Here is a 24,562-nt window from a genome sequence, read left to right on the forward strand (position 1 = left end):
TCTAGGGCTCTGCAATGATCATACACCTTTATCCCCCCACCTAGATACTTAAGAACTGCCTAGGGGAAACTGAGGCACCCCCACACTATTCAGAGGAACCATTAAGAACAGTCCTGCTTAGTCACAGCAGGTTTCAGCCTCCAGCAGAAGCCCCCAAACTGAGGGCTGCCCTGAACCTCTGACAGTGGGACATGGAGGGTGGGGGGGAGGGTTGGTCCCCAGCTGGAGTGAGGCAGGGGCCAGGGGCAAGATGAGCACAGTGGGGCATGGGGGGGGGGGGAAGAGGGCTGGTCCCTGCTGACTGGAGCAAGACAGGGATGGGGGCAAAAGCACCGCGGGGCGGGACCTAGGGTTGGTCCCTGGAGCGAGGGAGGTGCCCGGGGTAAACGGCAAGTGCAGCAGGCCTGGGGAGGGGTCAAGAGGATCCCCCGCCCCGACCCACATAGAGCAGGTGTCCCCCCGCCGAGCAGCGGCCAGGACCCCCCCCGGGGCGGTGACATCCCTGGCTTTGGCCCGGGGCAGCCCGTCGCGCAGGGCAGGGCGGCTCCGCTCGGTGCCTGGCAAGCAGCCTGCGGGGGGCGGAGAGGAGCCGAGCCCCGAGCCGGCTGCGGAGAGGCGGAGCGGGCGGGCGGGGAGGACGAGCCCAGGGCCCGGGCTGCAGCAGAGGCGGGGCGCAGGGGTCCCCCGCGGCGCCTGGCCGGAGCCTGGTCTCAGCCCGGTGCGGCCCCGGGGAGACGCTGCGGTGCGCGCGCGGGGCCCGGGATCGGCGCGTGCGGCAGCGGGGGAGGCGAGCCCCGGGCTGAGCTGCGGGCACCGAGCGCTCCCCGCCGCCTCCAGCATGGGCAGCCGCCAGCTCTGCCTGCTCCTCGCCGCCTGCGCGGCCGCCCAGCCGCTGGACCCCCGCCGCTGCCCGCCACGTAAGTTCCGCGGCATCTGCCCGGCTCCGCAATGCGGGACGAGGCGCCGCCGCGGCCCCCCCCCAGCTCCGCTGCCAGCCCGGAGCAGCCCCCGGCTTCCCTGCCCTTCCCCAGCGCCCGGTACCCAGTGAGCTCCCCGCTCCCCCGCGGTATAGACAGGGAAACTGAGGCACCGCGAGGGGAAGGGACTTTCCCAAGGTCACCTAGCCAGGTGGCGGCAAGGTCAGGAATAGACCCCGGAGCCCTGAGCCCGAGCCCCAGGGCTCCTTCCCACGCTGGGATCAATAGTTCTTGTGCCCTGGATCCAGCCCAGCCCGGCGGGTGCAGAGCGGCTGGGCCCACCCCATTGCAGCACCTGCCTGCGCTCACTGCAGTCCTGAGACCAGCAGCCGGAGACAGGCTCGTCCCCAGCTCCATCCCTGCGGAGCTGCCCTGCCCAGCCCAGAACCCCAGCAGCCCACCTGCCCCTGAGCGTGCACAGCCCCTGCAGCCTGTCCCCCTCCCCAAATTACTTCTCCACTGGACCCCGGAGCAGCAGCTGCTGCTGCAAAAAGCATCCCTGGCAGCTGAAGGGCATGGGGGTATGGGGGTGCCCAGCTGGTGTCGTGCCCCCTGGGTGCCCATGCAGACCCTCTCGGTGGAGCGTGGAGCCCGCGTGCGAGGTCATTGCCATGCTGGCTGGAGCGGGGCTGCAGGGCACACAGGGCAGCTGCCAGGGCCTCTGCTGTGAAAGAGGCTCCAGCAACACGCCTGTGCTGCGGGTGGGGACGGGAGCGCTCAGGAATACCCCCCAGGGCAGGATCCTGGGCCAGTCCCCCGGAGACAGGGCGGCCGTGTTCTAGGGCAGGGCTGGGCTGGGCTGGGCTGGCGTCTTCCTGACCTGCCGCCTGGCGCTGCGCTCTGGCGCATGGGCCGGATTTTCTCAGCTGCTCAGCCCCTGGGCCAGGCGACTGCAGGAGGCCGCAGGGTGGTGCGGAGGAGCACGTGGCCAGGGCTCAGCAGTCCTGTCCTGGCTTGGGGCTGCAGGATGGGCACAGAGCCCCTTTGGGTTCCTCCCAGCTGTATGGCTGTGCCATGCTGCCAGTGCCCCCTCCCCCCCTCAGGGGTTGTGCGGAGTCCTGCCCAGAGGCTCTGCTGATGCCTGGGATGCCAGCAGGTGGCTGGGGGTCCCAGGATTGCAGCTGGGGGGGGCACAGCCCCTCTCCCATAGGGATGCCTGTTCTGCCATAGCCCAAGAGGCTCTGGGGCGTCACTTGCCAGGTGTCCCCAGGGAGAGGCGCCCAGGGGCTGTGGGTGCCACAAGGAGTCTCTGCAGAACACAGTAGGGCTGGCTGGGGTTGCGCACCCTGGGCCCCTCACTGGGCTGAAGTGACCTACCCCAGCTGCACTGGCTCCCCCCAGGACGGGAGGATTAGATTCAGCCTGGCCCTGGGCCTGTCTGACTCCCTGGGCTCAGCTGGGGCAAGGTGATGGCATGGAGAAGGGCTGGGTACCCGAGGGCAAGGTGCCTTGGTGAGGGGCCCTTTGCCCCTCCGATACCCAGGCTGTGAGGCTGAGGGGTCTGAGCACAGGACGGGGAGGTGGGGAATCCTGCATTCAGATTCTGGCTCCAGCACTGACACCCCCCATGCCATGGGGTGAGGGCCATGGTTCTGGACCCCCCCCCCCAGCCTTTTGTGGCGGGGGGGGCTGAATGAGGAGCCTCCATCTCTGCTGGGCGCCACCCTGAGCCTGTGCAGGGCCCTGGGTAACTGCCCCGGCTGCTCTCCCACCTGTCTGTGCCCCAGCCCAGCCTGGCCCCTCCCCACAGCGAGAGGAGAGCGTGCAGTAGGGTCCCCAAAGTGCTGGAAAATGGGGGAGGTGAGCACAGCTCCCGCTGGCCCTCCTGAAGCCCCTTGCTCTGCTGGTGAGCTGTAGCCCAAGGCAGCTATCAGCTGGGGCGCAGGAGAGGGGGAGAAAGAGGCTCGCCCGGTAGGTGACCCGTGGGATCCGTCCTGAGGCCAGCGCATCAGCCTGTGTGGGGAGCCTGCTGGGGCTGCCCCATCTGATACTAGGCAGGGGCTGCCTGGCCCCATCTGGAGCCTCCAAAAGGCTTAACACCCTCCCAGCCCAGCCCTGGGCTCTCCCCTGCCTGTGCCCACCCAGCCCCCTGGCATCCCAGGCCTCACAAGTGCCCTGGGAGCGTGTTGGGTGCCCGACTGACACAGCAGAAACATGGGGCTTCCATCCCCCCCCCCCCCAGGGTCTCCCCAGAGAGACCATGCAGCGGGTCGTGTGGCTGGTGCGGGCAGCCGCTGAGCTGCAGGGCGTCAGCTCTCTGCAGTGGGAGGGAAAAAGAGAGAGCGAGCAAGAGCAGAGGGAAGCCCGGCTGCCCCAGGGAGCCCAGCCGAGCTGAGCCACCCAGAGCCCTGTTTGGGGCAGACCCTTCCTGATCATTTGTTGTGCAGGCAGCAATGGTCAAGGTCTCTGGGGCAGGGCCCAAGGGCCACGCTCTCTAGCACCAAATGTCCCCAGGTTAGGCACCATCCTGCCCTGCCAGCTGCCACGGGACCATGGCCAGTGTCACCGCTCCCCACAGCTGGGCTTTCCCCTCCTGCGTTTGGCACAGCCTCCCCCTGCCGGGTCCAGGTGCCTGGGAACAGCCAGCCTTTAGAGCTCGCTGGGAAATCACAGTGAGAACATGGCAGGGGCAGCGTTCCCTGGGCATCGCAGCCCTGATGGCTCTGGGGTAGCAGCAGGGGCTAGGAGGAGGGATGCACAAATGCAGAATAATCCATAGGTGTACCCCTGGTTCTCTGTATAGCAGATCGATCACTCACCGGTGCAGCGCCTCCTGCTGGTCATCCAGGAATTAGCTCCATTCCAGGCTCCAGAGCACCTCCTGCTGGCCGGTGTCTCACCAGCCACAGCCCCCCCATGTCCCTCCCAGACCCCAGTGCCCTTTACCTCAGGGTTCTGCCCCAGCAGTACCCCTCACTCTGGGTCTCCCCTTCCAGGGGAACCCCCAACCCTCTACACCCACCCTGCCTCAGTGGCTACTGCCAGTCATCATCTAGCCCCCGTTCTCTGGGGCAGACTGCAGTGTAATGGCCACTCATCACTGGCAAGGGGGTAGGACCCACTACCCCTGCTCAGCCCCGGTACCTCTTTAGGCCTTAAACAAGGCCTCAGCCTGGGGAGTTGCCAGGCTGGAGCTCCCCGGCTCCTCTTGCCCTTCCGCAGCCCTGCTCTGCATCAGGTACCCTCTTTTCCCAGGCAGCCAGGCCCTTCTCCCTCCAGGGCTGGAGAGAGACTCTGACCCAGCTCCTCCCTGAGCCCTTCTTATCAGGGCCAGCTGTGGCCTCATTAGGTGTGGCCCCAGCCGTGGCACTTCCCCAGTCAGCCTCCCTTTCCCCCCCGGAGCGGGGTAACTGCCCTGCTATACCCTGCGAGGCCGGATTTCCACCGAGGCCCTGCCCCCTCGGGCCTCGAGCGCCTTCATCTCCAGGGCTTTGCAACGGGCCGTTCTGAGCTGTAGGGGCCTGTGGCTGGACTCACATGCCTGTAGGTGCTGCATGGGTGGGTGAAGGGGTTTGCATGGCATGACACAAGGACCTGAAGGGGCTGGGGATGCTGGTGAACTGGGGGGACTAGATGGGTTGGGAGCATCACACAGGCTCAGCCCCCAGGTCCCACGGGGTGGGGGTGGGAGCCTGGCCCACGAGCTCTGCTCTGACCCTGCACACGCACTAACTGAGTGGCCATAGGGGGCATTGGGGGGAGCCATCGGGCTACCTCTCCCTGCCAGGGTGGCATCTCAGCTACTCACCTGCGACGGACAGCTGCTGGGGACGCAGAGACTGTGAGCCGTTCCAGTCTCAAGCTGTCCTGTGGCCAGCGTCAAAGGAGTTAATGGGCCCCTCATGTCCAAGGGTCCAGCCCTGCCCCCCGTGGCAGACTCCGAGGCCAAGGGCTGAGGAAGGGGAGGGACCTTCCTCAAGGAAGGACCATGCTTTGTTGCTGCCCAGCCAGGGGGACAGACAGAGGGGGAAGGTCCCAGGGGCTGCAGGGCTCCGGCAGCGCGTTTGTCAGCTGGGGAGAGGTAGCAGGGCCAGGGCTGGAGCTGGGCCAGGCTGGGCAAAGTGGCTTTAACGCAGCTTCTTCCCTGCAGTGCAGTGTTACGATGAGCTGGTTGCTCCCCTTTACTCCTCGTCCATCGGTGCCTCCTCCCGCTACAGCATCTTCTACTCGTCCAGCTTCGCCCGGCTGCACAGTGAGTCCTGCCTGCCCGGGCCCGGGGAGAGCTGGGCCCAGCGAGCCTGCCCCAGCCACTGGGCAATCGCTGGAGACCCCACAAAACAGTGGCCTGGGTGTACACGGTGCTGGCGAAGGAGGGAGGGTCCCCACATACCCCAGAGCAGCGCCTGGGCAGAGCGGGGAGGTTAGTAGGGTTCCTAGGGGATCCCCCTGTCCGTGATGCCCCGGGGTCCCCGTCGGGTGGTGCGAGGCCCTGAGGCAGCTTGGAGAGCGTTTACCCTGCTGCCCTCAGGCAGCTCTGGCCCCATGTCTGAGCTGAGCAGGGAGCGGAAAGGCCAGAGCTGCGGCTGGCAGCGGGGCTAACCATGCCCCCTGGGACAGGCAGCAGCGGCTGGTCTCCAGACCCCAGTGACAAGCAGCCCTGGCTCCAGATCGACCTGATGCAGAAGCACAAGATCAACGCGGTGGCCACGCAGGGGACGTACAACACGTACGACTGGGTGACACGTTACATCGTGCTGTACGGGGACCACCCCAGCAGCTGGAAGCCCTTCTTCCAGCTAGGGAGTAACTGGGTAAGGAGCCACTGGCGATACATCCGGGGGGGCTCCCATCGGTGCCGTGCCTGGCTCCAGAGCACCCCTGTCTGCACACGGCTCTGCGGGCCTGGGACAAAAGTCTATGAAATCGTGCCAGTCCAAACGAGGCAGTGGGACCTGCCGACTTTTCTGCCCCATGAGACAAGAACGAGAGGACAGTCGCTGACAGGGGGACATTCAAAACTGATCCAAGGGGAAACTCTCCCACCCGTTGGCCTGTGGAACTCCACACCACAGGACGGCGTTGAGGCCAAGAACTCAATAAGGCTTGAAGGTGGGCTGGCCAGTTCTATGGGCAGTCTGTGGTAACAAACGTGGGAGGGAGCGTCACACCTCCTGCCCCAGGCTGATCGCCGCCTCGGCTGATCTGAGACCAGGCCAAGAGCTAGCGTGGGGGCAGATCCTCCTTCCTCTGAGGGGCTGGTGCTGGGCCCGGTCAGAGAGAGATCACTGGCCGAGGCAGGCCTCAGGTCGGCTCCAGCCTCGGCTGGCCCGGGGGAGCGTGGTCACCCCGGGTGGGAAGGGGCTGGTGGGGGGCCCAGTCACCCCAGGGGAGGGGGGCCTGGGCGCGCTGCGTGGGCTGCGCTGACAGGGGCTGTTTCTCCGCCAGACGTTCTTTGGGAACGTGAACGAGAGCGGGGTGGTGCGACACGATCTGCATTACCCCATCCTGGCTCGCTACGTCCGCATCATCCCCACGGCCTGGAACCCGCGAGGCAAGATCGGCCTGCGTCTGGGCCTCTACGGCTGCCCCTACCGTGAGTGAGCGGGGCTCCTGGCCCCAGGCCGCCCGGGGGGGCCACTGGCGCTGGCAGGGCAGGGGGAGGCCGGCCTGCTGCTGCGGTGCGGGGGGCTTGGGGGTTTCCTAGAGAACGAAAAGGCTCTGAGCAATGGGCCTGGCTTGGCTGGGTGCTGTGTGGCACAGAGCCCTGGGGCCCCAGGCCCTGCTCAGCCCATCGGGTCTCGGGTAATTTGGGGCCCATACGGCTCCCCAGGAATTCAGCTCTGACCCCCCCCAAGTCTTGCCCCACTGCCCCCAGCCCTCCCCACTGAGCCTGGGGACCTGTTCCCCTTCCTCCCCCAGCTGCCCCAAGGCTCCTGTCCCAGCTCTCCCCATCCCCTCCCTGCTCTGCCCCGACCCCTCCTCTCCTGCCCCACTCAGGACAGTTTCAATTTCTTTTTTTATTTGGAAACAAATCTGGTGACCAAAACACAAAAACAGCCCTGGGGAGCTGTAGACAGGGGCCATCCCAGGGCTGCCCTCGTGCCCCAGGGTGGGCCTGCAGGCTTCTGACCTCAGTTTCCCCAAAATAATTCACCGTCACCAGTGTCTTCTAAACAATCTTCCCCCCTCTTGGGGTCTAATCTACTCAAATCTATCAGCTCCCCTTTCACTTCAGGGCTTCCCAGCCCTTCTGGGGAGCTGGGTGCCCCCAGTCCTGGCCCCCTGGCTTGGAGACTCTCCCTCGGTTTGGAGGTGCACAGCCCTCCTTCCTGGGGCTGGTCCAGGCCGAGCTCTCTCCTCCACAGCTCTCTCCTTGACTGGGCTGGAGTCACCTGACCACCTTGACCCTGCCCAGGGCGGTCTAATCACCCCAAAACCAGCTGGGGGAGCCTTGCCCCACCCCTTTTCCAAGGCTCCTGGGCCCCCAAAGAAACAATGGCCTGGGTTTTCCCTACACCTCCCCCTCAGATACCAACTCTTCCCTGGCCCATCTTCATCTCCCCCGGTGTCTGCTTTCCGTTATTCCAGACGCCTGGAAGAGGGTAACTGGCCCCTCAAGTGACCTTAAAGGGCCACTGCTTGTTATGGAACCCAGAAACCTCCTTGCTTGCTGGCAGTTCTGGATCTTTGGGCCGGGACTCCCGGCTTACAGCCCAGGAGCTAGCCCTTCAATCGGTACGGATCACGAACTGTTTAATCAACAGCCGATCACTGAGACAAATGCACAGCCCCAGCCCACAGCCTCTGCTCCGATTTGGTCCTGTGGATTGGTCTAGCCATGGGAACGCGCCTTAGCACTGTTAAATGTTTTACCCATTGGGAGCTGCAGGTTAGAATCCCCAGGCGTTACTCCAGCTCCGACATAAAGGAAAATCCTACAGACAGGAGGAAATCAAATAGTGGTTGAAATAATGACTATGGCATGAAACTCAGGACCCTGCGCTCCTTCCTGCATGGAGCATCTGACACCACCTAGATAACCCGGCCAGTGACTCATGAAACTGCAGTACAGACCTGAAACAATTAGAAAACCATACGCCTGGCAGATGTTTGCAAACAGGCACCCCCGAGACAACTGGGAAGTCTTGTCTTACCTGGGTCGCACGTTCCAGTCAACGAGAGACAGTCCGAGTCCAGGCTAGCGGGTTTGCTCTGCAATTAGCATGGCCCCTGGAACAGCCAGGAGCTGGGGTCGGGCCAGCCCATGCGATTCGAGGGAATGTTAAATGGGCTAGTTCCTGAGTCCTTGGGCTGGCGTTACGCTTGCCAGCTGCCTGGATTTCCAGTGGGCCATGTTTGTCTGGACTCTGTTCCAGTCTGGAGCTTATTTTGATTCTTAGGCCTCTCCGCTGCTCCCCTGGCAGGCCGGGGCTGGACTCTGCTAGGTGGGAATGCAGGGTCAGGGCTGTGAACTGCGGCTGGCAGAGCGCCCCCCACGACCAGCCTCGCTCCTATGGCTTTTGGCCAAGGAGCCTATTCTCTGCAGGGTCGGGCCCTGGCTCTGGCTCTCTGCAGGGAGAGTAGAGGCCAGGCAGAGGGGTGTGAGCAGGTTTGGCCAGTGCCCCATGTGACGTTGGGTCTTGTCCCCCAGGGTCTGACGTGCTGTACTTCGATGGGGACGATGCCATCTCCTACCGCTTCCGCGGCAAAACTGTCCGCACTGTCCAGGACGTCTTCGCCTTCAGCTTCAGGACGATGGAGCAGGACGGGCTGCTGATGCACGGCGAGGGCTCCCAGGGGGACTACGTCACCGTGGAGCTGAAACAGGCCCAGCTCGTGCTGCATATCAGCTTAGGTGAGCCTGGGCCTGGCCAGGGTGCTGTGGGGCTGCTCAGTGCTGCAGGGGCACTGGGGATGGTGGGGCTTGGACAGGGGATGGGGGTTAGGAAGAGCTGCACAGTATGCGGGGGCAAATTGACAGGGGCTGTTCTGTACTCTGGGGGGAGCATTGTTGGGGGGTTGGGTGGCAAGATGGGGGTCAGCAGGGTCTGGTCTGTACTGGGGGAGGATTGGGGCCATGGGCGTGGGCAGTGGGATGGGACTGGTCCATACTGGGGGAGAACTTGGGCCGTGGGATGGGGGTTGGCTGGGGCTGGTGCATACTGGGCGGAAATGGGGCTTTGGGGGTTGGGCATCAGGAGAGGTGTCGGCTGGGGCTGGCCCGTACTAGGGGTAGGATTATGGCCATGGGGGGCGGGCAGTGGGATGGGGGTTGGCTGGGGCTGGTCCCTAGTGGGGTAGGATTGGGGCTGAGCCATACTGGGGCCTTGGGAGTTGGGCAGTGGGATGGGGGTCGGCAGGGGCTGGTCCGTACTGGGGTAGGATTGGGGCCATGGGGGGCAGGCAGTGGGATCGGGATCAGCAGGGGCTGGCTCGTACTGGGGGGAGGATTGGGGCCATGAGGGTTGGGCCGTAGGATGGGGGCTGGCTGGGGCCGGTCCATACCTCGTAGAGGGGTTGGGATGACCCCTGAGCGGCACAGGGCAGGCCTGGGGCCCCTCCCTGTCATTCGGGTGACTGGCCGCCCTCCCCAGGCAGCAGCCCGCTGCACTCCAGTCAGGGGCACACGACGGTGACGGTGGGCAGCCTCCTTGACGACCAGCACTGGCATTCGCTGCGCATCGAGCGCCAAGGTCACCACGTCAACCTGAGCCTGGACGGGGAGGTCAAACGCTTCCGCTGCAACGGGGACTTCCAGCAGCTGGACCTGGACACCGAGGTAGAGCCTGTCCCGTGCCAGCGGGGCCGGCCAGGGGCACTGCTGCCCAGCTGGGGTGCCAGGGGCAGGACGGGGGGCCTGCTCCTTGGGGCGGCCTGGCTGGACACAGTGTTGGAGGGGAATGCCCAGCGCAGCTCTGCCCAGGCTCCCAGCCCTCTCCCAGGAGCAGCTGCTGCGGGGACGGAAGCGGCCCATCACATTGCTGTGCTGAGAACCGCCGGCAGCGGGGCCCAGTGGCCTCAGGCTGCGCCCGTGTGATGCCTTCTGAGCTGAGACCAGGGGCTAAGCCAGCGGCAGATCTCAGCCAGGCCCCTCCCTGCCCCTTGTGGGGCTTTGCTCTGTGCTGGTGGGGGCTAGCAGGGGATACCCCCGTCCCTGGGAGCCCAGAGGGATGCATCCCAGCCCCACTGGTGCTGAGCTCCACGTCGTTCCTCTCCCTGATGGGTAGGGGGCATGTCCCATCCGCACTGGGGCAGCGGTGCCCCAGACCGCTGGGGCTCAGACCAATCCTGCTGACTCCCCACAGCTGTTCTTCGGAGGCGTGATCAGTCAGAAGAATCGGAGCCTGGTCTATCGACAGAACTTCCGGGGATGCATGGAGAACATCTTCTTCAACTGGGTCAACATCGCCGACCTGGCCCGCAGGAGAGCACCCAACATCCGCTTTGAGGTGTGGGGCGCGGGCAGCCCGGGAGGGGTGGGAAAGCTCAGGGAAAGGGTTGGGGGCCCTGGGGAGTGCACATTGGGTCCTTTTGGCCTTGGCAGATGCTGTCCCAGGCACTCTGTGAGGCAGGCATCTCTGGCTGCCAGGATGAAGCTCAGTGACCCGAGCCCAGCCGTGGGGCTAGGATTGCAGCTGGCCATGGGCCAGGAACTGGTTGCTCCAGCCCTCACTCATCCATCCCAGATCGATAGCGTGAGGTCGTTCTGGGCCTGGGGCCACCGGCTGCTGTCACCAGGCGACGGGTGCAAGCTCAGAGCGGGGGCCTCGGCTGCGGCAGCCTCATGGGTTCGGCTCTGGTGGCTACAGGCTCGAGTTCAGCAGACCTCTCGCTGCCTGGTTTGGATCTAGAGCTCATAGGAACACATGAAACCAGAGGCAAGTAACAGCCAATCACAGGAACAAGGTCCACTATCTCTTATCAGTGTAATGAAAGTTACTATCACAGTTAGGAGTCTCGCAGCTCGCAGCTCGGTCTATCCCGGCACCAGTGATAGCTACAGACAGAGTCACATCCTCCCAGACAGTGTTCGGGGGTAGAGGGATGGTCCCTGCTGGATCCTCCCAGAGGAAGCTCAATTTTCCCACTCTGGGCACCCCCCTTTTGTAATGTGATTCTGCCTATACCTTCATGGACATGCGCAGAATGTAAGTGTCACCCCTCTTTTTCCTTATCAGTCTGGTGTCCCCTCATCTGGAGTACTGTGTACTGTGTGCAGTTTTGGGCCCCACACTTCAAGAAGGATGTGGATAAATTGGAGAGAGTCCAGCGAAGGGCAACAAAAATGATTAGGGGACTGGAACACATGAGTTATGAGGAGAGGCTGAGGGAGCTGGGATTGTTTAGCCTGCAGAAGAGAAGAATGAGGGGGGATTTGATAGCTGCTTTCAACTACCTGAAAGGGGGTTCCAAAGAGGATGGCTCTAGACTGTTCTCAATGGTAGCAGATGACAGAACGAGGAGTAATGGTCTCAAGTTGCAGTGGGGGAGGTTTAGATTGGATATTAGGAAAAACTTTTTCACTAAGAGGGTGGTGAAACACTGGAATGCGTTACCTAGGGAGGTGGTAGAATCTCCTTCCTTAGAGGTTTTTAAGGTCAGGCTTGACAAAGCCCTGGCTGGGATGATTTAACTGGGAATTGGTCCTGCTTTGAGCAGGGGGTTGGACTAGATGACCTTCTGGGGTCCCTTCCAACCCTGATATTCTATGATTCTATGATTCTATGACACTTAAGACCCCCGATTTCCATAGGTCGTGTAGGTCTCTTTATTCTCATTAGCACTGACACACAGCCTGCATTCTGTGGTTAAGAACTAAGAACACCCAGACTGGGTCAGACCAAAGGTCCATCTAGCCCAGTGTCCTGTCTGCCAGGTGCCCCAGAGGGAGAGAACAGAACAGGGAATCATCAAGTGATCCATCGCCTGTTGCCCATTCCCAGCTTCTGGCAAACAGAACGTGTTAAGACACATGTTAGAGACAGATGTGTCTCTACTGCATGTCACGGCGTCCCCGGGCCATGCTCTGGAACTGCTCCCCATGAAGCCAGGCAGGACTCTGGGGAAGTCTCCTCTCTGTGAGCAGCCTGTCTGCAGGACACACAGCTCACACGGCTTCCACCTTACTGGGCCTGACCTCAAAGCCTTCAGCCTCCTCTGCCCCTCCGTGCGCTTCCCACAGCGAGTCCGCTCATGCGGGGCTCCTGGGGAAGCCAGAGGGTCCTGCCCCCCAACTCCGCAGTCAGACGGGACTCTCAGCCAGCCAGTAAAACAGAAGGTTTATTAGACGACAGGAACATGGTCTAACACAGAGCTTGTAGATGAAGAGAACGGGACCCCTCAGCTGGGGCCATTTTGGGGGGCAGTGAGCTAGACAACCACATCTGCACTTCACACCACGTCCCCAGCCAGCCCAAACTGAAACTCTCTCCAGCCCCCCCTGCTGTGGGCTTTGTCCCTTTCCCGGGCCAGGAGGTCACCTGACTCCTTTGTTCTCCAACCCTTTAACTCTCACCTTGCAGGGCGGGAAGGCCCAGGCCATCAGTGGCCAGGAAACAGGGTGTCGGCCATTGTCTGTGTCCAGACCCCTGCACACACCTGCCCTCTAGGGCTCTGCAACGATCATACACCCTTACCCCACCCCCTAGAGACTTAAGAACTGCCTAGGGGAAACTGAGGCACCCCCACACTATTCAGAGGAAACATTAAGAACAGTCCCACTTCGTCACAACCACACAAATGAATAATCAACTAAAATCACTGGCTACACTCAGGAGATAAGCCCCAGACTGAAATGCTCCCCAGCGGCCCTGGCGGGAGGGTCCTGCCAGGCAGCCCAGCAGTAGGGATGTGCCCCAATTCCTGCTCTGCTACCCCTGCCCCTCCTGCCCCCTCGTGTTGCCCATGTGTGATGGAGATCAGAGGGCAGCCAGAGGCCGAGTGGCTCTCGGGAACCAGCCCAATGTAGCTGCAGGTCATTTGCTGCCTGGTCAGCTGGGTGTTTACAGGATTCTCCACAATCCTCCCGATGTCCCAAATCCAAGACGGGCCAAGGGGGCAGCGGTGCCCCCTGGGGAAGGGGGTATTGCATGTGCGCCCAAGGGAGGCCTCCTGCCTGACCCCGCAGTGCCCTGGCCTTGGACCCCTCGGAGCCTGCCCTGGGCCATGGGCTTCCCAGTTGTGTGGGAGTCGATGCTGTCACCCTGGCAACCCCATGCACAGCCCGGTGCCCTAGACAGCACCAACCCCTCAGCGGGAGGTTCGAAGGGTTCCTCTCGGCGCCCGGCCTGGAGCTGGCAGCAGCCTGCTCAGGCCAGGGCTGCCCCGGGAGCATCACCTCCCGCCCATCAGCCAGGGGAGCCTCTGCCACAACCCCGCCTCCCCCACCCCACCCCACCCCACAAGTGCAGCTCCCTGGCTAAGGCTCTGGGATGGAGAGACCCAGCTGGTCCCCTGCCCACCAGCTGGGGGCATTAGCGACTGGCTCAGGCTAATGAGGCTCCAGGCCCAGCCGTGGTCCCTGAGAGCCCCAGGGCAGGGCCCACATGAATGGGCCTGGGCTGTAACTGCCCCACTCCCGCCCCGGACAGCAAGAGGGGAAGCAGCAGTGCCAGGGGGCTGGGCGCTCACCAGCTCTCGTGTGGTTATTCCCAGGGCCACGTCAGCCACTACTGCCAGGACCAGCCCTACATGCCCATCACCTTCGCTGGCATCAACAACTACCTGCAGGTGCCAGGCATCCCGCGCCGGAACCGCCTATCCGTCAGCTTCAAGTTCCGCTCCTGGGACACGGTGGGGCTGCTGCTCTACACCAGCTTCGCCGAGCAGCTGGGCTCCCTGGAGATGGTGCTGAGCAATGGCCAGGTCAACGTCTCCATTGCCCAGCCCGGCCGCAAGAAGCTGGAGTTCGCTGCAGGTTCTTAGCTTCCCAGGCTGGACTGACCTGCTGCCCAGTGCAGCCCCTGGGACCCTCCCCCCTGCCCCCGTTAGCTCCCAGAGCAGAGCGTGAAGGAAAACAGCCAGGCTTGGATTAGAAATGGCCAGGGCTAGAGAATCCTCCATGGCCCCGGTGCCTTGTTCCAACGGTTAATTACTCCCACGTTAACACTGCACACCCTTAAGTTTGTCTAGCCTCCACTTCCAGCCATGGCCCCGTGTCGGACCGTGCTCTGCTAGACTGAAGAGCCTGTTCCCATCTCGGCACTTACAGGCTGGGATCCCGTCCCCCCTTCCCCTTCTCTCGACCAAAGGGGGGCTGGGGGAGGAGGAGCTGGGGGGATGGCAGGGCCTGTCTCCCCATGGCCACTTGCTGGGGGTCTCAGGCCCCGGCGTTGAATCACCCTTCCAAGGGGGTGCAGGAGGTGATGGGAACCAGCAGCCCGTGGGCCCACGCGCACCCCCTCTCCCCTCACCCAGGGTACCGGCTGAATGACGGCTTCTGGCACACGGTGGAGTTGGTGGCACGGGACGGCTCGGCCGTGATCACCATCGACGACAACGACGGGGCTGAGTTCCGGGTGGCCCACCCCTTCCAGCTGCGCACCGGGACCCAGTACTTCTTTGGAGGTGGGCGGCCCAGGCCGGGGGGGCAGCTGGGGGGGCAGGTGGCAGGCAGCACTCACCCCACCCCGCCCCTGTGTGTGTTCCAGGCTGCCCCAAACCTGCTGCCATCACCGGCTGCCTGTCGAACCAAACGGCCTTCCACGGCTGCCTGCAGACCCTCAGCGTCGATGCCCAGCCCGTGGAGCTGGACCTGCTGAGGCAGGAGCGGCTGGGGAAATACTCCAACGTGTTCTTCAACATGTGCAGCATCACCGACAGGTACGTGCCCGCCGGCCGGCCGGCCACACCGCTGCCTGACCCACGCCAGCAGCCGGGCTGCGTCTGCGCTGGGGGTTTGCCCCACTTCCAGCTACGGCTGCCCCAGAGCAAACCGTGGGGGAGGGGCATGGGCTTGTCCTCGGTGCCTAGGGCTGGGCCTGGAGGAAGCCGAGTTCGAGCCTCTGCCCTGCCGCCAGCTTTCAGCCACCCCTTTCTGCTTGGTTCAGCGTGAGCTGGTCGGGGCAGGACTGTGTCTGCGCAGTGCCCGGCCTGACGGGGGGCCGCGGTCTCAGCCGCCATCCGTGCAGCGCTGCGACCATTGATAACAGCTCTAAGCACAATTTGCCCTTGGGGCAGAGCCATCAGGTTTGAGGCAGGGTCTGGCTCTGCTGGGGCAGAGGACGGGTTTGCCTGGGCAGCTCTGCCGATGGCTGCACACCCTGTTCTCCCCGGTGTCCATGCACCCGGCCATCCTCAGCTGCATCTGTCCCCACCAGGTGCACCCCCAACCTGTGTGAGCACGGCGGCCGCTGCCTGCAGTCCTGGGATGACTTCACCTGCGTCTGCGACCTGACGGGATACAAGGGAGAGACCTGTCACAAATGTGAGCTCCGGCCCAGCCAGGGGGACGGGAGGGCTGAGGGCGGGTTCCTGGCCCCAGCTCAACCCAGCCCCCTGCTTTGCCTGTTCCAGCCCTTTACAAAGAGTCGTGTGACGCCTATCGGCTCAGTGGAAAAACGTCTGGGAACTTCACCATCGACCCTGACGGCAGTGGGCCCCTCAAACCCTTCACCGTCTACTGCGACATCCGAGGTAGCCGGGTGGGGAAGGAGAGATGCCAAAGACTCTGGCAGGGCCTGGGAAATGGGGCCTTTCCCATCTAGGGGGCGCTGGCTCTGACCCAGCCCCAGGGTGGGGGCCTGGCTGGCTCAGGGGGGCAGGGAATGGGACATGGGTTCTTTCCCCTCTAGGGGGCGCCAGCTCCCATCTGGCCCCAGGACAGTGGGATGGGCTGGCTCAGGGGGCAGGGACTGGGGCACGGGGCCTTTCCCCTGTAGGGGGTGCCAGCTCTGACCCAGCCCCAGGCAGTGGAGACCACATGCAGCACCTATGTGGTGGGGTCTCAGCCCAGTTCCTGGAGGGCCGGTGACGGTGTCCATTCCAGAACCAGGCCCGAGAGTGACTGCCCCCTGCCTGCAGAGGGGCCCTCGGGGCGGCCAGGGCTGAGGCCCATTGGTAAGGAAGGGGGTTGGACCTTGTCATGGTGCCCCCATTTCCCCCTGCCCCCTAGTGATGCAGGAGAGAGCCAGAGGGAGGGGCTGGGGTGGAGGGGCCAGGGGCTCCCAGGCTGTTCCCTCGCTGACTCTGTCCTTTCTCCCTGCGCGTTGCCCCCAGAGGATCGGGCCTGGACAATTGTCCGGCACAACCGGCACTACGCCACGCGGGTGAGGGGCTCCAGTCTGGACCGGCCCTTCCTGGGCGTGGTGGAGTACTGGAACGCCTCGTGGGCGGAGGTGGAGGCCCTGGCCAATGGCTCCGAATACTGCGAACAGCACCTGGAATTCTCCTGCTACAGCTCCCGCCTGCTCAACACGCCCTGTGAGTGCCACGGGGTGCTGCCCTGCCCCTGGCGGGGAGGGAAATGGGGGCTGCTGCCCGGCCCCTGGCAATGGGGGCTGGGGGGGCTCTGCCCCACCTCTGGGAGTGGGGAGTAATTTGGGGGTGCTGCCCTGCCCCTGACAGAGGGGAGTGGGGGGGCACTGCCCCACCCTGGCAATGGGAGGTAATGGGGGGGTGCTACCTTCCCCTGGGAGTGTGGGGTGCTGGGGGGGCACTGGCCTGCCCCAGCAGTGGGGAGGGGAGGGTCATGGGGTGAATCTCATGGTCTCTGCCCACCCACTCCGCACCTCCCGCCTGGGCAGGTGCAGCCTGGCCCCCTGGGCTGCTCTCTGTCCGGTTGCAGAGGTTGATGCTCCCCCAGGGCGGGGCTCGCTCCCCCAGCCCCTTAGCCCAGCTCAGCCCTCCCGCCACCGGCAGGCTGCTCCCCCCTCCCCCCGCCTCACCCACGGCTCCGTCCCCTCCTCCAGCCGGGCTGCCTTTCAGCTTCTGGATGGGCCGCCACGACCAGCGCCATTACTACTGGGGGGGCTCCCCGCCGGGCGTCCAGCGCTGCGCTTGCGGCCTGGACAAGAACTGCGCCGACCCCAAGTACTTCTGCAACTGTGACGCCGACCACGCCCAGTGGTGAGCCCCTGGCGGGGCTGGAGCATGGGGTGGCTCGGAGGCACTCGTGGGGGCAGTACGGGGCGGAGGTGGGGTGCCTGGGGAGGGGGTGCCTGAGGTGATGGGGCACTGCAGGGGGAGGGGGGCGGGTGGAGTGGGGCGGTGCAGGGTGGCCAGCGGGCTGGGGGGTGAGTAGGCAGCGGTAGTGGGGGGCAACTGAGTGGGGGCGGAGCAGGCCGGGGCAGTGGGAGGCAGCCAGCTGGGGGTGGGGCAAGGGGGGGCGTGGAGCAGGGGGAGCAGTTGGGGGTGGACAGTGGGGGGCAGAGAGGCGGGGCAGTGGCAGGCAGCCAGCTGGGGGTGGGCAAGAGGGGCAGGGGTTATAGAGCAGGCTGGGGCAGTGGGGGGCGGAGCAGGGGGGGCAGCGGGATGCAGCCGGCTGGGGGTGGCAAAGGGGGGCAGGGGCGTGGAGCGGGGGGGGGGCGGGGGGCTCCTGTCCCTCTCTGATCCCTGCTCCTTCGCCCCGGCTCTGGCTCCAGGAGGACGGACAAGGGGCTGCTGAACTTCGTGGACCACCTGCCCGTCACCCAGGTCGTGGTGGGAGACACCAACCGCTCCCAGTCCGAGGCCCAGTTCCTGCTGGGGCCTCTGCGCTGCCATGGAGACCGTGAGTGCCCGGCGGGGCGGGGGGCACGGCTGGGGCCCTCTGTCCTGCGGGGGAGGGGCTGGGCCCAGGTCACCCCCTTGCTGGCTCTGCGGGGCCCGGGTCTCACCCTGCCCTGGTCTCTTTCAGGGAACACCTGGAACACCGTCTCCTTCAACAAAGGCGCCTCCCTCCTCTTCCCCACCTTCCTGGCCAACCAGAGCCTGGACATTTCCTTCTACTTCCGAACCACCGCCCTGTCCGGGGTCTTCCTGGAGAACTGGGGCTGCAGGAATTACATCCGCATCGAGCTCAACAGTAGGGGCTGGGCGCGGGGCCGGGGAGTCGCAGACGAGATCTTCCAGAACTTGGCTGGAGTAGTGAGGGGGCTGCGGGTCGGGATTGAGGGGCACCAGCAGGGCTGTCAGAGGGTGACCGGGTGGGGTCCGGGGCTGGGATTGCAGGGGCTGTGGGTCGGGATTGTGGGGCACTGGCAGGACTGTCAGAGGGTGATGAGGTGGGTGGCAAAACTGGGATTGCAGGGGCTGCGGGTTGGGATTTAGGGGAACCGGTGGAGCAGTTGCAGGGTGACAAGCGGGGGCCAGGGCTGGGATTGCAGGGGCTTTGGGCAGGACTTCGGGGAGCCGGGAGCCCCCGAGAGCTGATCTCCCCTGCTTCCCCAGCCACCAGAGACGTGGTGTTCGCGTACGACATTGGGAATGGGGACGAGAACCTGACGGTGAGATCCCCCGTCCCCTTCAGCGATGACGAGTGGCACCAGGTGAAGGCCGAGATCAACGTGAAGCTGGCGCGGCTGCGAGTGGACAAGCTGCCCTGGGTGGTGCGGCTGGCCCCACCCCAGAGCTACGTCCGGCTGGAGTTCGACAGGCCCCTCTACGTCGGTGAGCGAAGGGCAGAGCCTGGGGCCCCTTCCCCAGCCCAACAGCAAATACAAGATGCTCCAGCTCCTCTCCTTAGAGACCAGGGCTGCCCTGAACCCAGGAGTCCTGCAGCTGGCACGGCAGGTTTAGCGCCAGGCTAAGGGCCTCTCTGGGCTGCCCTGGCTGCATTGCTCCTTAGCCAACGGGTGGGGGTGTCCTGGCGTTAAAGAGTGCTCTGCTCAGATCTGTAACCAGCCCCAGGCCAGGGCCCCATTAGTGTGCCAGGCCCTTGCCCCCCTTTCTGCAAGGGGGAGCCCTGCAGCTGCGAGAGGAGCCCTCGGGTTCCCCCACTGCCCAGCAGAGCCCCTCACCCCATCCGATCCCTCAGCCTCATCTCCCTGGAGCTCTGACAACTTCCCTCAGTCATTGCCGGGTCTGTCTGAGAGCAGCAGCCCAGCCCAGCCCAGTCCCCCGCTTGCCCCTGGCCCGGGGAGATGGTGACCCAGGAGGAGCGGTGCATCGCCAGAGGGGAACCAGAGTCACTGGGCTTTTCAGACAAGAATTCCCACCCAGCTTTCTGCACACCCTGGGCTCCTAACATCCCCCCATGAGTCCCCATGGACCTCCCTTCATTCCCCCCTAGGTTCTGTACCCCCTTTCCATGCCCCTCTGCAGCAAGGTCCCCCTTCCCCCCCCCCAAGTCGGGGCCTCTGGGTGTCTCCTTTTTCTCTCCCCAAAGTACCTTGCTCCCCTCTGGTTTGGAAGCAACGAGCACAGGCTGGTGCCCCCGCATGGAGTGACTCTCAGTAGGCAGTGAGCAATGGGGCAGGGCCGGGCCTGGCCTCCCCTCCTGCCCGAGCACTGCCCTGGGGCCAGGGGATTGCTAGGGGTTAACCGTGTGGCACCCAGCTGTTTGTGGTTTTGTTTGATTTGATCCCCAGAGAGCTGCAAGGTGTGTGACCCTGCGGCTGTGCTAGGCAGCTGGCAGGGGCGCCATGCATCCCCCTGGGGTCCCCTTTTCCCAGAATCCCCCAGGTTCTGACTGTTCCAATGGAGAATGTTCCCTGGGCGTTGGGAACTGCTCAGATGCGGCGTTCAAACGTTACAACGGTACAGACAGAAACACAAGCCAGCCCCAGAGCCCACATTCCCCTCAGCACTTAGAATCTCAGGGTGGGAAGGGACCTCAGGAGTCATCTAGTCCAATCCCCTGTTCAAAGCAGGACCAATCCCCAATTTTTGCCCCAGATCCCTAAATGGCCCCCTCAAGGATTGAACTCACAACCCTGGGTTTAGCAGGCCAATGCTCAAACCACTTCTTCAGTCTCAGTGCAGCACTGGCTAGTGGTGAGAGCGGGGGTTGGGAGCCAGGACTCCTGGGGTCTCTGCCTAGCTCTGTTACTGACTCCCTCTGTGGTGCTGGGCACGTCCCTTTGTCTCTCCGTGCCTCAGTTTCCCTGTAAGGTGAGAACCGGGGCCTCTCCTGGGGGCCGGGGTGTTCCCTGGCTCTGAGCCCTGAGCAGGGGTGCTAGCGAAGGGTGAAGGTCAATTTCCCTGGGGGAGTCGGTGCTTTGGGGCTCTGCCGATCCCCGCTTGGGGCCACTGAACCCGTGGCCTCGGGGTCGACCGTCCAACCCAGCCTGGCAGCGCAGGGCCCACGGTGGGGGCAGCCGCGCTGCTGGCTCATCCCGGGCGTGACGCGCTCTGTCCCGCGGGCCAGGCTCGGCCGAGCACCGGCTGCGCCCCTTCCTAGGCTGCCTGCGGGCCCTGCGCGTGAACGGGCGGACGCTGAACCTGGAGGGCAAGGCCAACGAGACGGCGGGCGTGCGGGTGAACTGCACCGGCTACTGCCAGGACCCGCGGGTGCCCTGCCAGAACAGCGGGCTCTGCGTGGAGCGCTACAGTCACTACACCTGCAACTGCAGCCTCTCCGCCTTCGACGGGCCCTTCTGCAACCGTGGTGAGTCCCACCGCCCGCCCAGAGGCCGGGGTGAGGGGCAGGGCGTGCGGGGTCAGGGCTGCCTGCCCACAGGCCAGGCTGAGCGGAGCTGTGTCGAGGCTCCTGTAGCACAGGCCCAGAGGGCCAGCAGTGGGGCAGGCTGTGCTCCCCGGGGTGATCCCTGGGGGCGTGGGGGGGCCCCAGGGGGGTCCTGTATCCAAGGGTGCTGGGGCGCAAGGGGGGGGTTGTGGGGCACGTAGCTGCCCCCCACCTCAGGCCAGGCCCCCCTCACTCCCTCCGTGCCCCCCACGCAGACATCGGCGCCTACTTCGAGCCGGGCACCTGGGTTCGCTACAACATCCTGCCGGCCGAGCTCTCGGCCGCCCGCGAGTTCGCCAGCATCGTGAGCCAGCCGCTGCCGGGCTACAACCTGACCAGCGAGGAGCTCAGCTTCAGCTTCCGCACCGGCACCGCGCCCGCCGTCCTGCTCTACGTCAGCTCCTTCCGCAGGGACTACCTGGCCGTGCTCATCCGGGAGGACGGTGAGAGCCCGGGGGCCTCAGGCCGGAGCCAGGGCCCCCCCACACCCTGCCTGCCCGGGGCCGGAGCCAGGGCCCCCCCCCCTCACCCTGCCCGCTTGGGGCCGGAGCCAGGGCCCCCCCACACCCTGCCTGCCCGGGGCCGGAGCCAGGCCACTTCCCCCCACACCCTGCCCGCTTGGGGCCGGAGCCAGGGCCCCCCCACACCCTGCCTGCCCGGGGCCGGAGCCAGGGCCCCCCCACACCCTGCCTGCCCAGGGCCGGAGCCAGGCCACTTCCCCCCACAACCTCAGACAGGCGTTGCCCCCTCTCCACCTTCCCGGGGTCTTGGCCCAGAGCTGACGCCCCCTCCCTGTCAGGGATCCTCAGGCCCCGGCGCCTTACAGGGGGGTCTAACCGTGGAGCCGGCCCCTCCCTGCGCTGGGTTCTGGGTCGCTCCCAGCTGGTCCCTGCTCATCGCTCTGGGCCTTGCCTCGGCAGGGAGCCTGCAGCTGCGTTACCAGCTGGGCACCAGCCCCTACATCTTTCCACTGACCACCACGCCCGTGACGGACGGGAGACCCCATCGCATCAACATCACCCGCGTCAACCGCACACTCTACACCCAGGTACCGCCGGGCGGGGCCGCGGGCTGGGGCCAGGCCTGCCCGGCAGAGACCCGCTCCAGGGGCCGCGGAGGCAGGGGGGAGGTGGGTGCCAGGCAGGGTTGCCGTGGTCGGGGGGGACATGAGACTTTCTGGCCGGCGCTGAGTGGCCGGACCCCAGATTGGCTCCCGCGAGGACGTGCTGAACGGACACAGTGAAGCTGCCGGGTCGGTGGCTGAATGGGTTTGGGGGGCAGCAGGCTCGGGGGGTGGGGCTGACCAGGCCTCTCACTCTCACCCCAGGTGGACTATTTCCCCGTCACGGAACAGCAGTTCTCCTTGTTCGTGGACAGGAAGCTGGACTCGCCCAAGAACCTATACCTTGGGCGCGTGATGGGTAAGCAGGGCCCTGGGGAACTGCCTGCCCCCTGCCCCCGCTGGGGAACTGCCTGTCCTCCTCCACCGCCCCCAGGAAACTACCCTGCTCCCTCTGCCCCCCCATTGGGAACTGCCCTGCTCCTTGGCAGCTCAGGGCCCCTGGCTGTGGCCACCTTGGACAGACTGGGAACCATTCACCTGCGCCCGGCTCGTGGAAGCTGAAACCCCTAACCAGCCTTATGGGGCCAGGGTAGCCTGCTCCCCCTCCCCACTGGGGGAGACCCCTGGCCCCTCCCAGCTCTGCCCCAGTTAACCCCATCCTGTCCGTGCTTCTGCAGAGACAGGCGTGATTGACCCCGAGATCCAGAAGTACAACACGCCTGGCTTCTCGGGCTGCCTGTCGGGGGTGAAGTTCAACAGCATCCTGCCCCTCAAAGCCATCTTCCGCCCCAGCGGCAGGCTGGTGCCCTACAACATCAAGGGGGAGCTGGTGGAGTCCAACTGCGGCTCCATGCCCCTCAGCATCCTGGACATCCCTCCCGAAATGGACCCCTGGTACATGGGCACAGGTAGGGAGGGCTCGTGCCAACCCTGCCCATTGGCACTGGGTTCTAGTCCCAGCTCTGGGAGAGGAGCGGGGTCTTAGTTGGTTAGAGCAGGGGGTGGGGAGCCAGGACTCCTGGGTTCTGCCCTGCAGCACTGGGGGGAGCTGTTCTTGCCGGGCAGCCCGGCACCAGCCCCAGCCAGCAGCGGGAGGGCTGGGGGCAGGTCCGTGGCTGCAGCATCCTGGCCCCACCACCTCCCCCTGGGTGCGTGTGGGCTGGGGGGGCGGGCCTGTGCCATGCACCACATATCAGCCTAGCAAAGGCAGTGACCCCCAAAGAGCCTGTCCCTGCCCCATCTGCCCACTCTCCTGAGGCTGATCCCGTGGCCCTGCCCCCCCGGCTGACCCCCCCAGCTGACCCCCGGCCATGTGTCTCTTGCAGAGTTCCCCCACGTGCACGATGACGGCTGGATCGGGATCGTCACCGGCTGTAAGTGACTTGGCCGCGCGTTGGATCAGCCGGCAGCAGGGCTGGGTTCTCTCTGCCGCCTGCCGAGGGCACCCGCTCTCATGCCAAGGGGCTGCCCGCAGGGGTGGCTCGGGGGAGCGGGGCAGGTGAGAGGAGGACTTGGTTCTGGGCCCATAGCTGAGCCAGGGGAGGTCGCGGGCCCAGCCGCGCGCGCGTGGGGATCTGGGCTCCAGGGCCCAGCCTGGCTCGGGTGCCCCGCCATGCTGCGGCAGGGGAGAGGGCTCAGGCCGCGAGACGCGCTCACGGCTGTTTTCCTCCTTCCCCGTAGTTGTGACCTTCTTCCTGCTGCTCCTGGCTGGGCTGCTGCTGCTGCTGTATCTCCACCACCACCGCTACAAGGGCTCCTACCGCACGAACGAGCCCAAGGCCGTCCAGGACTACCACGGCCCCAGCAAGCCCCTGGTCCCACACAAGGACCAGAACCTGCCCCAGATCCTGGAGGAGGCGAAAGGCGAATAGCCACCGGCTGCGGGGGGAGGAAGAGGTTAATGCCTCTGGCGCTGGCCCCTCCTGCTCGGTGCTGGGAGGGGAACGAGCGCTGCCGGCCCCAAGGGGCCAAGCAACCCAGGACTGCCAGAACCCAGCTTCCGGCTGGGGCACCTGCTCCTTCCCCTCCCGCTGCACCTCCCCTGCCCGCGCCGCTCTGGGGGCTGCCTGGGGCCGAGCACCGTCTAGCCTGGGAGCCCCACGGGCAGGGCCCACGTCTCCCTCCTGGCTGGCGCGGTAACCACCCCCCTGCCCTGCGCACCGAGCGGAAGGTAGGGGCCACGCAGAACAACCCCCCGCCCCGGTGCCCCTGGAACCAGCTGCTGCAATCTCTCCTGCCCCCCCACGGACAGGACGTCAGCCCCGGGGGGTGATACGGGCCGACCCCGAGACGCCATCTGCGCCCAAGCCTGGGCAGTGAGGCACGTATGGGGGCTGCCAACCCCCCGCCCCTATAAACTCCACCGCAGCTTCCCCTTGGAGGAGACGCGGTTGTGCCAAGAGAACCTGGGCGGGGCAGCCTGGCCTTCCGGGAGGCCGGCTGGCGATGCTAGCAGCTACATTTCCCGCTTGTTTGCTCGCTTAGCAAAAGCCGTGAAGTGACCCATGCACTATAGAGCACTGGAGCACAGCCAGCAAGCGTGTTCTGCGCCCCAGCCGCGGTCTGAACGGCACTCGCTCGTGCACGCCCCCTCCCCCCGCACTTCGCTGCTCTCGTACAACCAGGTAAAGATCTTTGGAGTCTTTCTACCATTTTTGTTGCTGACCAGTCGATGACACACACTGCGTCTTTTTATTCTGTTTGTATAAAAAACAAAAAGCAACCAGGGCGGCTGCTCCGGCTGAGTGGGTCCTGGGGCACAGGCCAGGGGGTGCTACGTCTCTCCCAGAGGGTCAAGCCCTGCTGAGAGCAGCCGACCCCGGGACCGCCCCGGTTCATGCGCCGGGGCAGCCATGCATGGAGTGACCCAAAGGCCTGGCGTTGCCGGGCGTTTTATTTGGTACAGCTGTTTTGTTGACTGACACATGACGATGTGCAAATAAAGGCAGACTGACAGAGTGCAACACCCCCAGCCCCGGG

The 24,562-nt window shown here is 65.0% G+C and overlaps 1 protein-coding gene across 1 annotated transcript; it reads left to right on the top strand.

Annotated features, from left to right (window-relative positions):
- The first annotated feature begins 622 nt into the window (after positions 1 to 622).
- On the top strand, positions 623 to 24,546 carry CNTNAP1 (contactin associated protein 1). The gene is made up of 24 exons (XM_073326214.1): positions 623 to 917; positions 5,068 to 5,169; positions 5,535 to 5,728; positions 6,363 to 6,510; positions 8,569 to 8,772; positions 9,512 to 9,696; positions 10,223 to 10,366; positions 13,572 to 13,833; positions 14,334 to 14,483; positions 14,567 to 14,738; positions 15,236 to 15,342; positions 15,432 to 15,551; positions 16,134 to 16,337; positions 16,826 to 16,982; positions 17,498 to 17,625; positions 17,752 to 17,919; positions 18,285 to 18,503; positions 20,203 to 20,442; positions 20,736 to 20,963; positions 21,441 to 21,568; positions 21,848 to 21,941; positions 22,261 to 22,491; positions 22,909 to 22,956; positions 23,264 to 24,546. Exons 1-24 carry the CDS (start codon positions 839 to 841, stop codon positions 23,452 to 23,454), a joined length of 3,903 nt encoding a protein of 1,300 aa, XP_073182315.1. The 5' UTR covers positions 623 to 838; the 3' UTR covers positions 23,455 to 24,546.
- The last annotated feature ends 16 nt before the right edge of the window (positions 24,547 to 24,562 follow it).

This window comes from Lepidochelys kempii, chromosome 27 (assembly GCF_965140265.1).
Source record: "Lepidochelys kempii isolate rLepKem1 chromosome 27, rLepKem1.hap2, whole genome shotgun sequence".
Taxonomy (NCBI): Eukaryota; Metazoa; Chordata; order Testudines; family Cheloniidae; genus Lepidochelys; species Lepidochelys kempii.